General features: G+C 49.5%; 1 protein-coding gene across 3 annotated transcripts in view; it reads left to right on the top strand.

The window, feature by feature from the left end:
- Positions 1-2,443: 2,443 nt before the first annotated feature.
- IGFN1 (immunoglobulin like and fibronectin type III domain containing 1) overlaps positions 2,444-18,093 on the top strand; it is a 39,057-nt gene continuing 23,407 nt past the window's right edge. For 2 of the 3 annotated variants that reach the window (XR_015279098.1, XM_086862258.1), the window contains exons 1-8: positions 2,444-2,651; positions 7,906-8,032; positions 12,735-12,803; positions 13,606-13,728; positions 15,815-15,954; positions 16,533-16,632; positions 17,426-17,473; positions 18,012-18,057. Coding sequence is in view for 2 of the 3 variants with exons in the window: in XM_086862258.1 (XP_086718384.1) it covers positions 12,785-12,803; positions 13,606-13,728; positions 15,815-15,954; positions 16,533-16,632; positions 17,426-17,473; positions 18,012-18,057 (476 nt within the window). In the remaining variant the exon portion in view is untranslated. Of the gene's footprint in view, positions 2,652-7,905; positions 8,033-10,234; positions 10,298-12,734; positions 12,804-13,605; positions 13,729-15,814; positions 15,955-16,532; positions 16,633-17,425; positions 17,474-18,011; positions 18,058-18,093 lie in introns of all 3 variants that reach the window. The other variant, XM_086862259.1, reaches the window with a different exon arrangement.

The following is an 18,093-nucleotide window of genomic DNA, read 5'->3' as shown; positions in this document are numbered from 1 at the left end:
TGTTCATTCTGTCACAGCCAACACTCACAACTCCCAGACTTCATGTACTAGCTGGTTATTTCTGTGGTTTTGTCCTCATTTGATGGAGAAGTGAGGGGGGTTTGTGCCCTCAGTACAATTTCTAAAAGACAATTTAATGGCTGCATTCAAACATTAAAAGAGGAAGGCCAGGGCTGCCTGAGCCAGCAGTGTCTGAGGGTAATACTCCATGGGAGAGTAACAGAATCTGTCTCTGTCATAAATAACACTGAATGGTTTATTTTGGCAAAGAATTTTCATTCCTGACAAATGCCATTCTGAGACAAGCAATAACCACTCGCTGATTTGGGATGAAATTAGATTTGGAATGCTCAGATGCAATGTTTGGTGGGTTTTCAGTGGAGTCTCTCACATGTCTGATAGGAAATCATTTTTATGAGGTTTTTGGAGGCAAGGGAATGCCCAGGCTCACAAATCCTCCCACTGTTTTATTGGGAAGGGCCATGTCAGAGGATTACTGAGTAAAACACATTAGGGCTGCCCTTTGGGGTGTCTCATAACTGGGACATATTTTCAAGTCACCAGAACGATTTCAGCATCTCCTGAGCTGTCAGTACTTCTCTGCTTTTTTGAAGCAGATGTTTTTTCTCTTCTACCACATTAAATGGGACCTTCTGTGTTTTGCAGACTAAAGATGCATAAAGATGTGTAAATGTGATCCTTTGGGACGTGTCACCTGCACTTTCTGCCTTAAATCTGTTACAGTCCAAGCCCAGCAGTTTGTGCCCCAGCTGTCTCCACGGGAAGGATGCTCAGCTCTGGAGGGACAAGGCAGGAAACCCTGAGAAGATTTCTGTGGTATCAAGGGACTGAGAATCTGAACTCAAAAATCTCAGTAATCTAAAGTAAAACTTAGGGAATTATATTCCCGTTTGGAAGGTACATTACAGGCAAACCTGCTGTTTTGCTGCTGGTTTATCTTCCTGCCCCTGCTGTTCCTGTACCCAGTGATACAGGTGTATCTCAGGTATCTCAGGTGCTCCTGCAGGAGTGCTGCACCCGAGGTTTTATTCAGGGCACAGCACTGCCTGAGGTGGGGACGTTGCTTTCACTGGGTGGAAGCAGAACCTTTGGAAATGATGTTTGCTGCAGGTTCTTGCCTCTGGTGTGAGGCTGGTGTGGTTCCAGGCAGGTTCTGTGCTGGGCTTTGCCCACATTCCAGGCAGGAGGAGCTCCAGGTACAGCCTCTCCCACAGGGACTCTGACTCCTTGGAAAGGACAAGAGAAAGCTGCACTTGATCCTGATCTGCTCTTTAGAAGCATTGGTGTGTTTATATCTGCCTGGAAGTGTTGGCCTCTGAAATGACTGGGACTGGTGTTTCCCCAGCATGGGGCTGTCCTGAGGTGGGAAAAGGGAAAAGGGAACACCTGAAGGGTCTGCAAGCCTCAGCCCTTTGGGTGACCCTGGCTGCTGAGGAAACTCTGTCTGCAACATCTGCATTCCCTGCCTGGGCTCTTCTGCTTCCAGCCTGTCGTGGTTTACTCGTGTTTATCTCCATCCATCACTCCAGTGACTCTGGATAAATTCCCACAGCAGAGGAAGCCTTTACCAGCACAAGTCTGCTGAGGTGTCTGGTCTCCATTTCCACCTTTTTGCTCCTAATTCCCTGTTAAAGCTGGTTCTTGTCCAAAGGGGTACAAAGGAGTGCAGGTAACAGCAGCTGCTCTTGGCTGTGTAACAGGAGTGCAGGCTCAGACTGCTCAGTGTGTGCTGCAAATTCACATCAACACTGAGATAAATTCACATTAACACTGAGATAAATTCATATAAACACTGTGAGATACATTCACATTAACTGTGAGATAAATTCACATTAACTGTGAGATAAATTCACATAAACACTGTGAGATAAATTCACATTAACTGTGAGACAAATTCACTTTAACTCTGTGAGATAAATTCACATTAACTCTGTGAGATAAATTCACATTTACACTGTGAGCTGCTGCCCTGAAGGGCTCTGTCCATCCCTCAGAAATCCGACTTTTCAAGGAATTATTTTGAAAAAGGAGAGTATGTGAAGTAGCTTTATCTTTAACCATGCTTGGATACTCACTTTATCCACCGTTCAATTTACCTGTTCTGTTAGGGACCCTCCTTTTATGTGGGATGGGGTTTAAAGCAGCTGAACTCCAGTTTCCTTTAGAACATTTCATCCTTTCAGCGGTGTGAGGTTTGTAAGGAGCTGCTGTGCAGAGGAAACACAATCCACACACACAGAGCATCATCGCGCTGACCGGAGAAGCGCCGCAGAACTGAGCTCAGGTTTGCTCAGCACCATCGCTGGGATGAGGAGAAACAAGGAATGCGAGGCAGGTGCCCGCTGCCCATAAAATCGCAACACCCGGGATGTGTGGCAGGATAACAGCCCTGTGACAGGCGAGGGCGGCGACAGCGAGGGACGGGAGGGACGGGAGGGACAGGAGGGACAGGGGACACACGGAGCCACACGGAGCCACACGGAGCCACACGGGAGCCACACGGAGCCACACGGGAGCCACACGGAGCCACACGGAGCCACACGGAGCCACACGGGAGCCACACGGAGCCACACGGGAGCCACACGGAGCCAGCGGCCGGAGCTCGGGCGGAGAGCGCGGAGCAGCCGCAGGTGAGAGCGGGGCTGCCCCGCACCTGGAGCCGAGACCGGGAGAGCCCTGCCCGGAACGAGCCCCGGGAATCCACCGGGCAGAGAGCTGGGGGACACTGCCGGGGACAGACGGACACTGCCGGGGGACAGACAGACACTGCCCGGGGACAGACAGACAGACACTGCCGGGGACAGACAGACAGACACTGCCCGGGGACAGACAGACACTGCCCGGGGACAGACAGACAGACACTGCCCGGGGACAGACAGACACTGCCGGGGACAGACGGACACTGCCGGGGGACAGACAGACACTGCCCGGGGACAGACAGACACTGCCGGGGACAGACAGACAGACACTGCCGGGGGACAGACAGACAGACACTGCCCGGGGACAGACAGACACTGCCGGGGACAGACAGACAGACACTGCCGGGGACAGACAGACAGACGCTGCCCGGGGACAGACAGACACTGCCGGGGACAGACAGACACTGCCGGGGACAGACAGACAGACACTGCCCGGGGGACAGACGGACACTGCCCGGGGACAGACAGACAGACACTGCCGGGGACAGACAGACAGACACTGCCCGGGGACAGACAGACACTGCCGGGGGACAGACAGACACTGCCGGGGACAGACAGACAGACACTGCGGACGGACAGACAGACCCTGGGAGCGTCATTCCTGCAGAGACGGGGGCTCAGTGACCCTTGTGTGTGACCGCGGGACCCATGGAACAAGTGGGGGTGACAGGAGAGAGGTGCCCTCTCTTTCTGTTTTTCTCTATTCCCACGTTTTTCTGTATTTCTGTTTTTCTCTATTTCTCTTTTTCTCTATTTCTGTTTTCTGGAGGGGGTCTCAGCAGCCTGGTGTTCCCCCTCTTGCTGGGGAGTGGAACGAGCTGAGCTTTAAGGTCCATTCCAACACAAATCATTCTATGATTCTATAATTCCATGCTGTTGGTTATTTCTCCTCTGGGTGCTGGTGTAATTCTCTGGCTCAAGTGGACACCTGTTTTATTGTGATGTTTTAGTGCTGGATGAAGGGTGACAGTGAAGAAGCCTCAGAAGGAATGGGGCAGCATTCCCAGAAATGGGAGTCCCCCGGCTCCTCTGTGGGTGCCAGACATTGGTCAGGCAGTACAGGAAAGTGCTGAGATTAATTCTGCTGTCCCACACACACAGTGGGAACATGCTGTGGCCTCTTGAGGTTCCAGAGACGATTTCTTACCATTTATTTTACTGTCAAACTTCCCAGCACGTGAGGGGATGAAGCATGAAAGCAGCTGCTCAGGCCAGGATGGGGCTTGTTTCATCTGTCACCACGTACAGGTTGGGGTGCAATAAATCCTGCAGCAACATAAAGAGCTCAGAGCTGGGGGTCACCCTGCCTCTGCTTGTGGCAGAGAGGGACACTGGATAAATCCTGCAATCTCTGCTTGCATTTATTGTTTAATTTGCTGTGAGCTTTATTAACCCTCTACATGCCCTGGAGATGGTGTCTGTGAAGTGCTCCCAACACACACATTTCAGTTTTAGCTGGGGATGGGCTCTGAGCAAAGCCTGATGGACATGCAGGGCCAAATGGAAATTGTACAGGCACCCCTCGTTCCCTGCATTCATTAAAGCCCAGAGGGGCTCAAACCCTTGTTCTTTTCAGTTTCTTAAGGTGGGTAGAAAGTCCTGGTGGAAGGATGTGCCTGGTAATAAGCTGATGTTTAATCACATCTTTGGTGAGGCTTTATCAAATGCCCATTGCCCACTAAATTGTTTTGTGGATGGAAAACAGTAAATCCCAGCCCTGGGACTGGAACATGCAGGGAAGATAGTCATGGGAGCAGCTGTTACTGGGAAAAGTGGGAATGTTGGCTTTAAAGGCAGCCAGGCTCCAACTAAATCCTGGACCATGCTAGCAAACCCCTTGTCAGTCAGGTGGGGAGGGAAAATAACCACAGGTCTGAGCTGAAACAAGTCACTGCAATTTCTCCTGGACTCTGCAGTGTGGATGAACTGGTGCTGAGGTCTGGAATGGGAATGGGCATCTCCCACTGAAAAGAGCAGCAACCACTCTACACTCTAACTACTGAGTTACAACATCACATTTATTTAAATTCTGATGTTGTGGGTATGAAAGGCTCACATGCCTGCTGTGACTGTTCCTCATCCTGGTGCAAGGCATTCTCCTGGGAAAACCAAAATGCTCTCCTGTCACCCAGCTGGCCCCTGGCCTGGTCTGAACAATGTCTCTTCACTCACTCATGACCAGCACTGCCAGACTTACCTGATGTGGTGTGTTGGGTGGTTGGAGGGCTACAGGTGCCTGTAATCCCCACTGAATTTTGGCCTTTATTCCATATTCCATGCCCATTTTCTTGTGCAGCATTTATGGGACTCTCATTGCTGTTATGCCAAGATGGACTTGGAACACGAGCACTGAGCTCTGCACATATTCAGCCATTTCAAATGTGAATATTTCTGCCCCAAAGAAGCCTCCCTGCCACCACCTCCACCCTTGGTGCAGTCAGGACTGTCCACCAGGCTGCAGGGAAATGGGAAATGCCGTGTCTTGGCCAGGTTTTTGATCTTGGTCATTTCTTTATGGACTGAAAATCCAGACAGGATTTTGGACCTACCAAGTCTTCTTGAGTTCTTGTCCCTTCTGAGCCATGGGGGCACCAAAGTCTGTAGGAAGAGCTGTGCCAGTTGTCACTGCTTGGAGCAGGAAGGCTTCACACCAGTGTTCCAAGAAGGGCAAACAGAACCTTGGAAGAGTCTTGTTCCCAGTTAAAACACAGTTTTAAATTCAGTCTGAAATAACTGTCCTTCAGCTGTCGCCTCTTGGCATTTCTTCACTGTCCTTCCTCGGGTGAATGGACTTTCTTCCAGGGAAAATCACGTTTCCTCTGCAGGAGAAGCAGAGCCCAGTGAGCATCCCAGCCGTGCTGTGCCATCCTGCAGGCTCCCAGAGGCACCTGGCAGCTCAGCCCTGGCACACAGGGGTTAACACGGCCTTGGGTGGGTGGGTGGGTGGAAAACAAGCTGTGAAATGGAAGAAGGTCAAGCTCTTGGAGGAGGTTGCTCTGTAGCAGATGGTTTTAAATGATCAGTCCCTCTGGAGGTGAGGCCCCAAGAAAACTGTAAAACCAGGGCTGGAAATGAGGCAAAGCATGACCAGGTTTGTGGGGTCACACGAGCAGTTCTCGTGGCTCTCCTGGGACTCGTCAGACCCCACTGTCTGTCTAATTAAGAATTCCTCACTTATTGAGACCCAGCAGCTAAATGTGATGGAGACTGCACAGCACTGGCACTTTTCTGTGGGGAGCAAATGCCTGGAAAGGAGATCACAGGGGAAGAGGAGCAGCAGAAATCCCCGTGGCTCTGGACAGCTCTGGGATAACCCTGCTCCTGCTGCAGCTGAGGAGAGCTGAATTCAGGTTTCAGTAGGGGCAGGTAAATGCATTCCAGGGCTTACCCAAAGTGTTTCTCTCTTTAGAGACTGCTCTGGCAGTGGGGTTTATTAAAGGTGCAGCACAGCCCCAGAGTGCTGTCCTGGACCAGCAGCACTGATGTCTGAGGGAGCATCTTTGGGGTGGGCATTGTCCAGAGCAGGAGGAACACGGTCCCACACCGCTAGGAAACACTGGCTGCTACTGAGAGGATTTCCCAGCAGCAGTCCAGATTTCCCAGATCATTGTATTCTTATTTTCTTGGCTTTTCAGCTTTCAAATGGTTTATATTTGACTTTGTAATTGCTTCTACTATCTATTTTATATCACTGCAAAGGTAACAGGGGATGTAGAACGGAAAGATCTTAGCCCAGAGATCAGTTTGATTTCATCATGCTTTTCTTGTGAACTGGGAAAGTTTAAACACTGTCACCAGCAACAATGGTTGAAAAGAAAAAAGTAATGAAGAAAATTACTCCAGAATTTAATTTTCACATTTATCTTTTCAATTGTTGGTTGAAATGGTGATTCCCAGCCATGCAAGGGAGAAGTTTTTGATAGCCAGGTGAGAATTTTCTTTCTCAGACTAGTGGAAATGTGTGGTTCTTCTTGATGCAATCTAACAGGAGTCTGAGCTGTGGCACTGAGGGTTTTCTGTGTGCTCCCTTCCCCTTAGCCTCAGATTTTAAATTTGTCACCTTCTGATAGGAAACCAGAGAAAAACCTTCTGTTTCTGCCAGGCCAGACCGCCTGTGAACCACGGTAAAAACCCTTCTCTTGCCACCTCCTGGAGCCAGCCCTTCCTTTCCAATTGAACATGAGATTTAATATGGATTTATTCCCCAGTGAAAGGGAAGCAGTGGCTGTGGGCTCCTGGGCTGGGATGAGTGAGAGCAGCCCTCAGGCCAGCCAGCTTCGCAGGAGAAGGGGCTGGAGACAGCCCAGACTGGAAATCTCTCTCAGCCAAACCTGCTCTGGGGGAGCTTTCTGAGCAGAGGAAGGAACACAAGGTCTGCAAGGGCAGGTCTGGGCTCACAGTGCACTGAACTTGTATTTCTGTGGGAAACCTGTCCATGGAAATCAGAGATCCCACCGTGCTCAGGCTGGAAGAAAACTTTAAGAGCATCTAATTCCAGCTCTCTGCCATGGTCAGGGAACCTTCCTGTGGTGAATGAGCAGCCTTGTGTGCTGCTGGAGGGAAAGGGCTCAGCCTGTGTCTGTGCTGGAAGGAGAGGAGCAAACTGAGCTGTGTCCTTTGGCTGCAGCACTGAAACTCTTCTGGAGCAACTGGGTTTCTTTCAGGACTCTTGGACTGAGGGATTTTTCTGCTGAGGGCCAAGCCCAGGCATGGTTGACCCACACACAGATGCAATAATTCAGTGTTTTTAGTTCTCTGCTAAGGAGCTGTGAGATCTCCTAAGAGCTCGTGGCCCCTGAGAGCACATCTGGTGTGTGCTGCACAGCCTGGTGTGCAGGCTGTCCTTTCCTTGGAGCTGCACAAGAGTTTGTCCTTCTTAGAGGCACAAGGTCTTGCCCTGGAGATGCAGAGAGGCCTTGAGTGATGGTCACACCTGGCCAGGCTGGCCCTGCCTGGGGCTGGCCTTGCCAAGGGCTGCAGGGCACCTCCCCTGGGCTGGGGGAGTTGGGGCTATAATGAGCCCCCAGGGCTGCCTCAGCTCAGTGTGGAGACACAGGCAGCTCCTGCCTGCAGCCTCACCTTCTGTCGGAGGGGAGAGCTGGGAGGGGACAACAGCTTGGTGTTTCTTTTGCCATTCAGTACCCTTTCCAGCAGGCTGATAAGGGGCTTGTGTTCCTTCCCACAGGTCACTGACATCTGGGGCCATTGGAGCCGCTGGGTGATGAAGAGCTCTGTGCTGTGAGTGAACAAAGGACCTGGAGACACAGGAGTGGCTTCCAGAGCATCACCTCAGCAGCTCAGCCCGTGGAGGGGTGAGTCTGGCCATGCCAGCACTGCTTTGTGTGGCACTGCTGCAGAACTGGGAGGGGGAAGTGACACCTTTGTTGTCACACTGAATAATGTGAATTTGTGTTGCAGTGGGTATGGAAATGGCTGGAAGTGTTCTGGGAGTGGTGGGCTCCCAGAGCAGTGTTTCTGCTTCCTTGGATTTCCCTGGGAAGATGCCAGGCTAAGATCTGCTGTCACTGGGGACTTGTGGCACTGGGGTTCCTGAGGGATTCCATCCTGGGAATGTGTTATCCCTCCTTCCTGGCAGTGAGACACTCTTGTGATTGCTCTGTGATATATCCTGTAAATGTATTTATGTTATGAAAATCCTGTGGGAGTGTTGTGGCCACAGAAAGGCACAGCCTGAGCAGTTCTGCTGCTGCCATCCCATCCCTGCTGCTCCAAAGGGACTTGGATTCACTGTCCTGCTCGCTGCTGGGGTTCAATGGCTTTTTCTCCTTCAGAAAATGGGGATGGTAGGTGTCTCCTCTTGGCCTTTGGGATCAGTACCACTTTCATACATAAATGGACACAGGGTATTTAGTTTGTGTGTCTGTGGATCCTGAGCAAGCACTTTGGTGCTGTCCATAATCCCTGGAGCAGAGGAGAAGATCAGGTCAGGTATAGATTTACCAGAGGGATAAGTCACACAAAACCTGATCCTTGGGCAGTCCTCCTCACTCTGCACAAGACCTCCATTCATCACTGGAGAGCTTGTGACGTTCCCCCTCTGTGACTTGCCCAGGAGTTTTCATCAAGTTTCCCTTCTCCAGTTGTTTTGCCTTTGGTTCTGTGGTTCTAACCAAAGCATTCAAAATTTTTCATTAAAATTCATCTGAAATGGGAAGACTCAAGCTCAAAAGATTACTTCAAGTTAACAAAAAACTGCGGAAAGCCAATCCAAAGCTAAAAGAGAAATTTTAGGTGAAATATACTCACTGAGTATCTGGATCTTTGGGGTAAAGCACAGCTAGAATGTGACTGAGCTCACAACAATTTGGCATTTTGTTTAGAACATTTTCTGTGTCACGACTGCCCTGATTTTTATCATTTACAAAGAGAAATTCAAATATAATTACAAAGAGAAAAGCTTTGTGAGGGCTGGAGATCAGGGAAAGGTTCTTCCCCCTGAGGGTGCTGGCACTGCCCAGGCTCCCCAGGGAATGGGCACAGCCCCGAGGCTGCCAGAGCTCCAGGAGTGTTTGGACAAGGCTCTCAGGGGTGCACAGGGTGGGATTGTTGGGGTGTCTGTGCAGGGCTGGGGTTGGATGTGATCCTCGTGGGTCCCTCCCAGCTCAGGATATTCCATGCCACAAGCTCCTGTGAAAGAGAATGCTGCCTCTGTTGCTGATTACTTTATTATTGCTGGTTGAAGTCTGTGCTCGTGGCTTTGTCCCCGCTGTGTCTGTGCTCGTGCAGTGCCTGTGGCACATCCTGAGCCCGTGAAACACTCCCTGCCTGTCACTTCCCTACAGGTTTGGCTAATTCTGCTCAGCAGCCTGCCAGCAATTATGTCACACCTTGTCTGAGTATGGCACTGTCTGAAGCCCATAAATAACTCCCTGTGACACCCCCAATATCTACAAATCCTCTGACTCCCAAATGTTTTGCTTCTTCACTGCACTGATTTATGGCCCAGCCCTGGTGTCCAGTCAGGCTCACCGGGTCTCTTGCTCTGTCTCATCCAGACAGATTGATGAACACACAGGATGAAGGGCACCCTCCCACCCTGCCAGCCTTGCTGCTTTATTTTGGGACACTGAAAATGTTGTCAGTAGCCAAGGGCTTGCTCCAGCTCTGCACTCAGAGCCATGGAAGCTTTTCCTCTGTCTCCAGTGGGGATGTCCCTGCAGCTGCAGGGCAGACACAGTTCTGCCTGGGATGAGGAATGGCCAGCTGGATAATTGAACAAGGCTGATTCAACAACAGGGATGTGTTTCACAGAGCACTGAGAGTGCTGAGCTGTTTCCAGTGCCAGCCCTCGTGCTGGGGGTGTTTGTCAGCAGCATTCACCTGGGGAGGGGTGACTCCCTCTTGGAAGCATTTATTCCATTGAATAAATCCTCATGTGCACACCAAGGTTTCAAGCACCTGTGAGTGAAGAAATTAATTACACCATGACAATTTTTGGAAGGCTTTTGCTGTCTCATTTTAAAAATTCTGTGATTTTTTTTGTTTTTTTCTAGATTGAACTGGAGACAGAACAAAACCATGGTCATTCATGTAACAAGGGAGCAAAAAATTTAAAAGTAAGCAGGAGTAGGGTTAATGACTCTGTGCCAAACAGGGTGTTATTTTCTGGTCCTTATTTAATACACAAGACACTGGAAAATGCAATGTGGTTGGATTCATTACACTGAAGGAATGTTCCCTTCATATCCAGCGCTGTTATTTTAACCCTGCAGTCAATGTGTGGCATTAACATGCTTCCTTCTCATTCTCCACAAGTCAGGAATTCACAGGAGTTTAAGGACTCACAGGAGATTATTTTTAATCCAAGTGGATTTCTGAGATCTTTAAGGCTCTGTAAACTCAGCAGTTTATACATAATGCACACAGTGCATGTTGTGCACTGAGAGATGAGGCCTGTTGCTGCCTGTGCAAACATTGCCAGTATTTGAGGGTTTTACCAAACCAGATTTGAATTTATACCTCTCTCAGCAGTTCGTTATGGTAACACATGTCCACAGCCACAGCAGGCTGAGAATGAAACATTCTGACACGAAACATTCTGACATGAAACATTTGGAGATGTAGGGAAAGGCCCTGGAGCTGAATTTGGACCACGTTGTGTTTCAGGGCAGCTGCTCCTCAGCCCTGCCCAGCGTGGAGGAGTCAGGAGCAGCAAAGAATAAATGCAAGTGTGACATAAACAGAGCTTAGGGGAAAGCTGCTGCAGGCTGGTGTCAGGTCCTCCTGTTTGGTGAGTGCTGTGAGCATCAGACATTCCAGCTCCAGGAGTGGTGACATGTCCAGGAAGACACAAGAAGCAATAGGGGATTATGTTTGTTGTTAATAGGATTCAGTAGTGTGGACGACAAGTTAAATCCATAGGAGGGTGATCAAGAGCCTCTCAAAATCCCAGCCATTCACTGTGCAATGCCCTGCCCTGGAATCAGCTTCTTTTCAGTTCAGTTTTGTGTCTTTTCCTTCCCACAAGTTCCTCCTGCCCTTCATTCCCAAGTTTTAAGGCATCTCCCAGGGGTTTGCAGAGCTGTGTGATGTGCCAGACCAGCAGCACACAGATGAAATGCAAACCCCTTGTTGTGCTGGGGGCAGCAGAGGTCAGACCAGGCCAGGAGGGGACAGGAAAGAGGCTTTGGCTGCTGCTCACAGCCTCTGCTATTCCCAGGGCTGCATTCTCAGGGAGGCTCACAGAGATGTCAGCTATTGCTGAGATTTGTGGGGTGTGCAGAGCCCCAAAACAAGATTTGTGGTAAGGACAAAGTGGAGCCAGTGATTTTTTACAGGGAGGTGTTTGTGGTTCTTTGCAGCTGCTGAATAATGACAAGAAACATTTTGGTTCAGAAGCTGACCTAGGGGTACTGAGAGTGAAACTCTCTTTGGCCTGGCTATGGGATATCCAGCACTAATTATTTTAGTTCACTAAGTTTACCTTTAGCTGAAACCGGTTCTCACCCAGACAATGCAGCTTGGAGCTGAACAAGGAGATGTTTGGGTCATCCCCTGAGTTCTCATCAGGTGCCAGAGCTCAGCTGGATGAATGCTGCTGCTGCAGGTGTGCTCCCAAAGCCCCTGTGCATTTCCAGACTGATGGAAGCTGCATGTTCCTGTGTCCCTGTGCATTTCCAGACTGATGGAAGCTGCATGTTCCTGTGTCCCTGTGCATTTCCAGACTGATGGAAGCTGCATGTTCCTGTGTCCCTGTGCATTTCCAGACTGATGGAAGCTGCATGTTCCTGTGTCCCTGTGCATTTCCAGACTGATGGAAGCTGCATGTTCCTGTGTCCCTGTGCTGCCAGGAGTGCAGAGGGTAAACAGAGATGCAGCACTAATGCCACAGGCAATCCAATCCAGTTGCTCTTTCAGGGCTGCAGTAACTCTATAGTTCTTGAGCATCTCTCACATGACAGAGAATCTGCTTTCCCAGCTTGCTGCAAGGCAGGAATGTGTTACATTACACATTGTCCAATTTCAAATACAGAGAAAGAGACTCCCTTGGCAGAAGGTCCCGAGTGATCCATAACAATAACTCCTTAATGCCAAGCTCACACTTCACCATTCCCTTCTAAAGGCTTCTTGTCTGCTCCCAGGTCTGTTGCTAATTTAACCAAGCTGAATGAGATCAGGATGTACCTCTGCTCCATGCCCCAGTTTAGACATCCATCTCTGTGGTTTTCTTCTCAGCAACTGCTCTTGCTATCCATCAGAGCCCACCACGTGAGTGCCATGTGGTGAATGTTTGCCTGAAACACGAGAGGAGGTCTTCAGAGGAAAGCCAGGTGACACAGAGGGATGCTACTGGATGTGTGCATTTTCCATTCAGCCCTGCTAATCATCCTCAGTTTGTGTTGGGCATGGCAGGCTGCTTGGCAGGTCTGTCTTCACTTGGCTGCAAGGGTGTGGCAAGAGAGGAAGGGCAAACCTTCACTACAGGCAGCAGTGTTAAGGTCTGTCCTTCCCCTTGCAAACTGTAAATAATGAAATGATTTGTCTTTTTCAAAGGAGAACTTGTAATCTGTTTGTGCTGACCCCAGAAGGCTGAGCAAAGCACCATGAACAGCCATCAGCCAGGTGAGAGAGCAGACACAGCTCTGGAGTGCTACCACACGAGGTGTGAGGGCTCCAGGAAATCACACACAGCCACACAGGTTTCCTCATGAGGCAGAGAAGTCCTTGTTTTGGGGTTTCTCAACCCATTTATAAGGTGTTCTGATTGCAGGTTATCCTGGTTGGCAGAAGGAACAACACCTCCCTCATCCCACTGGGGAGACAAGAGAGAAAACACTCTCAGAACATTTGTGTCTTGTTTTGGGAAAGTAAAACCTTATTTACACCAACAATCCTTGAGAGGGAACAGTTCCCAAAAGGCTTTTCCTTGGGAACAGTCAGCCCCTGAGAGCTGGAAATTCTCTCAGGTTCAGAAATGATGTCCATGGGAACCCCTAGGAATAACCTCAGCTTGTTTCTCTAGCTTGGAAATGGCAGGGGCTGACCCTCCAGGTCTGACCTGGCAGCAGATTTTGTGTTTGATTTCTCTCTTTGATCAGGTTTCTCATGCCAGATTTTGTACTTGGAACAAGAACTCTTGCAAAGCTTTCCCTGCCCAAACCATTGCTGGAGCTGTGAGCTCAGGTGCTCCTGCATTAGGAATTTGCAGAATTTCCCACTTGGACACAAGTTTGGCAAAGCCAGCACAAAATCCCAGAGCCTTGGGACACATTTACAGCCTGTGGCACTGGAATGGGTGGGACCTTTGTGGTCCAAGAGGAGCTGAGCAGGAGCAGTTGTTGCTCTGCAGGAGGCAATGCAGGTGGAGAGATTCTCTCTGAAGGACAAACATGTCAATTTAATGCATTTTTCCTTGCCTTTCTAGTAAAAATCTTCAAGAAATCTTCTATCCCAGGAGTTGTTGTCACTCAGTTTGTGAATGATGTTCCACAAGGATGCAGTACACCTGACTTTGAGAAGAAACCCCTCACTCTGACACTGCAGGAAGGTGAGACTCTTGACAAACAGGCAAAGCCAGGGATCTGGAGGTTTGACTCCATGTCCCACCTATCATGATTAAATCAAGCTAGTTTCTAAAGTGATTTGACCACAAAGAAAGTGTTGTGTGGGCCAAAGTCTTTGTTCCACTGCAGACAATTCCATCAGTACTCACAGAGGTCTCCTGAGCTGTCACTGTGTGTTTGCAAGACCATAACTCCTACGGGCACAGCAAACCCAGTGAGTTCTGGAGGAAGATTTTTTGTTTTCCTGTTGAAAGAACTTGTGTTCACCACTAAAATCAGCTGCTTTTTAAAGTGGGATGTGCTGACTGCAGGTGCTGTTTAGGCTACAGCAGCCTTCCAGTGCCTACGAGGGCTCCAGGAGAGATGGACAAGAGTGCCAGGACAAGGGGAATGTTGATATTGGGAAGAATGGGATATTGGGAAGGAATTCCTCCCTGTGAGGGTGGGGAGGCTCTGGCACAGGCTGCCCCATCCCTGGCAGTGCCCAAGGCCAGGCTGGAGAGGGCTTGGAGCAGCCTGGGACAGTGGGAGGTGTCCCTGGCAGGGCAGGGGTGCAATGGGATGGACTTTGAGGTCCCTCCCCAGGCCATTCCATGGTTGTGTGGTGATTCTGGAAGGACCAACATAAGGATCTTGCCCAGAGCACAGAGCAGGCAGCTGATGAGCCAGGAGCTCAGATCAGTGAGGAGCCTCCCAGAGGTCTCTCTGCACCTGCAGTGAGTCCTTTTTTCTGTTGTGTTGGTGGGGAGTAGCCTGAGAACATCGTCTGGCACCTCTTTCCTGCCAGGACTGAACCAGCAGCCTGGATTTTGGTGTTCCACACTCCCATCTGGATTTCCAGGAGCCACTGAAGCTTTATGAAGGAGCACGGTGGCCTCTAGTGGAACCTGCCCCTCTTCCTCCTCCTCCACCTGCACCTTTCAGGCACCACCCAAGGCCTCTGGCTGAGTTTTCACCTAAGTTTTTACCTGTTTAAGTTTTCATCTGTCTCAGTTTTCCAAGTTACTCCATTTCCAGCAGTTCTCTGCAGTTCCCACACAAACTGTTGGTGCACTCAGGTCGGTCACTGTGATTCCCTGTCCATGCACAGGCACCGTGAGGACCTTGAATTCTCTCATAATCACTGCTCAGAGCTGCTTCTCCTGCCTGGGTGGCCTGGGACAGATGGCAAACATGGCAAAGTGCAGCCAAGGTGGCTAAAATGTAACACAGGGATAATCAGTGGAATCAGACTGTAATACTAAAGAGATATTACTGCAATATCAAAGGCTGGAAAAGGCCTTTTGATGAGGCTCTGTTGGCAGGAACTTGTTCCAAGAAAGGTATGAGAAATATTGCCAGACTCTCCAGGGAGAATCTTTAACAGTGTTGGTCACCTGAAGACCAAAAGTATTAAAAAACAAGAGAGAGTGATCATTTCCACCCTGAGGTGTTTCCATGGATAACTCACCTCCGTTTCTATTCCCACTCACCCACTCAAGTCACTCCTGACTCCATTTCCAGTGTTCCCCGTGGTTTTGGAGCCTTTTGGAGAAGAGGTTTGCACAGGGCAGTGGGAAGCTCTCAGACATTTCTGTGGTGGGCTGCAGGGTGCTGAGGTTCCTGGGGAGCAGGGATGAAGGACAGGAACCCCCTTCTCTTCTCCTCCCTTTGTCTCTTCAAACAGCAGAGCCTGGTGGGTTTGGGGTGCAAGGTGGTGCCAGTTAAAGACTGGAGGAACAGTGGGATTTTATAGAGAATATTTGTGATGAGAAGGGGTTTGGACATTTCATAGGTAAAAAGCAAGTCTGGGTTGAACTTGCTGTTGGGCTTCTGATTTCAGTGATGGTCAGAGATGTCAGCAGCCACATCTGGCAGGTTAATGCCACATTTTAAAGGCCTTTTATGATTGAATACAGGCAAACCTGAATTATTGCTGTGCAAAAGAAGATGTTATTTTTAAAGAATGTTTCTGCATTAAATAACAGAAATTACTCACTCTGGGAATCACTCTTGATAAAATAAGGGCAAGGCCCGAGGGTCCTCATGTTCAAGCCTGTCTTAAATAACTAAATTCTTGTCTCTTCAAAGGTAAAAATGCCATTTTCAGAGCTGTGGTCAAAGGTGTCCCAACTCCTGAGGTGAAATGGTCACGTACACGGAAAGCAATGGATGATTCTGCCAAATACGAAATGTCCTTCAATAGTGCCACAAATGAATTCATTCTGCAGGTAAGGATCAAATATTTCAGAAAGGACTTGTGGAGCTGAGAGAAATGTATAGGAAAAACCTGCAGTGGGATGAGGGGCAGCTCTGATCTCTGATCTCTGATCTCTGATCTCTGATCTCTGATCTCTGATCTCTGATCTCTGTGAGCAGGGACAGCACCCAGGGAAGGGCTGGAGCTGGGCCAGGGCAGGCTCAGGCTGGAGATCAGGGAAAGGTTCTTCCCCCTGAGGGTGCTGGCACTGCCCAGGCTCCCCAGGGAATGGGCACAGCCCCGAGGCTGCCAGAGCTCCAGGAGTGTTTGGACAAGGCTCTCAGGGGTGCACAGGGTGGGATTTGGGGGTGTCCTCTCCAGAAGCTGGACTGGATGTTCCTGTGGGTCCCTTCAGGCTCAGGGTGTTCCGTGATTCCACACATCCCCAGCTCTCAGATAACACAAAGATGAGCAAACAAAGCTTTTCAGAGCCCTCCTGGGAGCAGAAGAAGCCTGTGAGGTGCCACTGAGTAGCTGCTTTATGGGAAGCTGGAGGTGAACTGAGCCCCAGTGCTTTGTGTGAGCAGTTTCTGTGCTCTCCCTTTGCAGATCAGGAGCGTGGTTGTGGATGACAGTGATCTGTATCGCTGCTGTGCCGTCAATGCCTACGGAGAGGCCTCGTGCTCCGCTGGCCTCAGGATCATCCAAGGTAGGGCTGGCAGCTCCAGGGGCCCAGGCAGGGCTGTGCTGCTCCCTGGCTTGGCTCTCCAGCATTCTGTCTGGTTATTCTTGCTGTGAAGGTCTGGCATCCCCCTCATTGAGGGCTTTTTGTGGCTCCCTGGCATTGTGAGCTTTAAGGCAAGGGGGAAGAAAGTGGAATTGTGCTCACTGGTCCATAATCAAACACCCTGGATTTGGTGCTGATCTGCCTCAATCTTTCATGTTGTTGAACAAATCAGTCCTTTGGCAGGGATCCATCCCTCTGCAGCTGTCTCTGGACCTCACTGCTGCTTTCCCTGGTAGTCAGTGCAGAGAAATGGGCACTTTGTGGGTCAGATATAACTGATATATATATATATATATAAATGATATTCCTGGAACCCACTCGAACAGAAGAGGGATTCTATTGGAAGTGCCCATGTCACCTCTGTGCCTCTCAAGTCAGTTTAGAAGGCACCTATCTGCAGCTGCCATTTCCACCCTGGCTCCCAATCTCCAAAACAAGGTGTTGAGATCTCCTCCCATTGCTTGTACCATAAAATTGGTGGGATGAAAATGCTTTCCTTCTCTCCAGCAAGCACAGAGTCAATGGCAATAGAAATATCACCTCTATAGGTGGAGATTACTGGGAGCAAATGTCAGATTGACAAGGAAATCCTGGAAAACTGGGATTCCCTCTTGATCCCACAGATACAGTGGTTTCATGACTCGTTGGCTCAGTGCTGTTAATCTTGTTCATCCAAAGGCTTGTTTTCCTTCTGTTTTCTTTTATAAATGATCAGTTGGCTTTAAGAAGAAGGCGAAATATGTTCCTGTTCATGCTGCTGATGGTAAGTTAAAGATCTATTTGTGTATTATATTACTGGGGGGGCAGAGTGAATAATCCTCTGCCACACTATTGCTACCCCAGACTTGTAAAGACTGGAGTAAGAGAAGGATTAATGAGAATTTAATGTTCTATCACCTCTGACTGCTTGCTCTTTACCTTTTGCTAAAGTGATCATTTTATACACTGTTTTGGGCTGCTCTGATTGCTGATTGTGGAATCATTAGGGAAGGAAAAGGGGATCTGGGGATGTTAAACACATTTGGATCAAACTTGTTAACATGGGTGAAAGCAGTGTGTCTCTAGAGGGAAGCCCCTTAGGGAGAGCTGAACTTCCCTGGCACCCAAAGGATGAACATGGCATGAGAACTGACTAAGTTCATGACAGTTTTTTGGTAAAGTGTGAAACAAACACCAGAGGAAAGGCCTGAGCAGAATGACCTGCTGTCAGTGGCTATCTGCATTATCTTCTTTGGCAGGGTGTGTTTCACAGTGCTGGGGATTTTTGTTTTGAAGCAGCTGTTTGTTGTTTCCCCCAACAGAGCTCAAGAAGACACTCCTGGACTCCAAGAAGCTGCTAAGGAAGAGGTAAAGCTCTGGAGTGAGGGCCAAGCTCCCACTTCT

Source organism: Cyanistes caeruleus, chromosome 24 (genome assembly GCF_971803275.1).
Source record: "Cyanistes caeruleus chromosome 24, bCyaCae1.hap1.1, whole genome shotgun sequence".
Classification (NCBI taxonomy): Eukaryota; Metazoa; Chordata; class Aves; order Passeriformes; family Paridae; genus Cyanistes; species Cyanistes caeruleus.
Note: the sequence above shows the minus strand (reverse complement) of the source record. Positions and strands in the feature narration are given on the sequence as shown.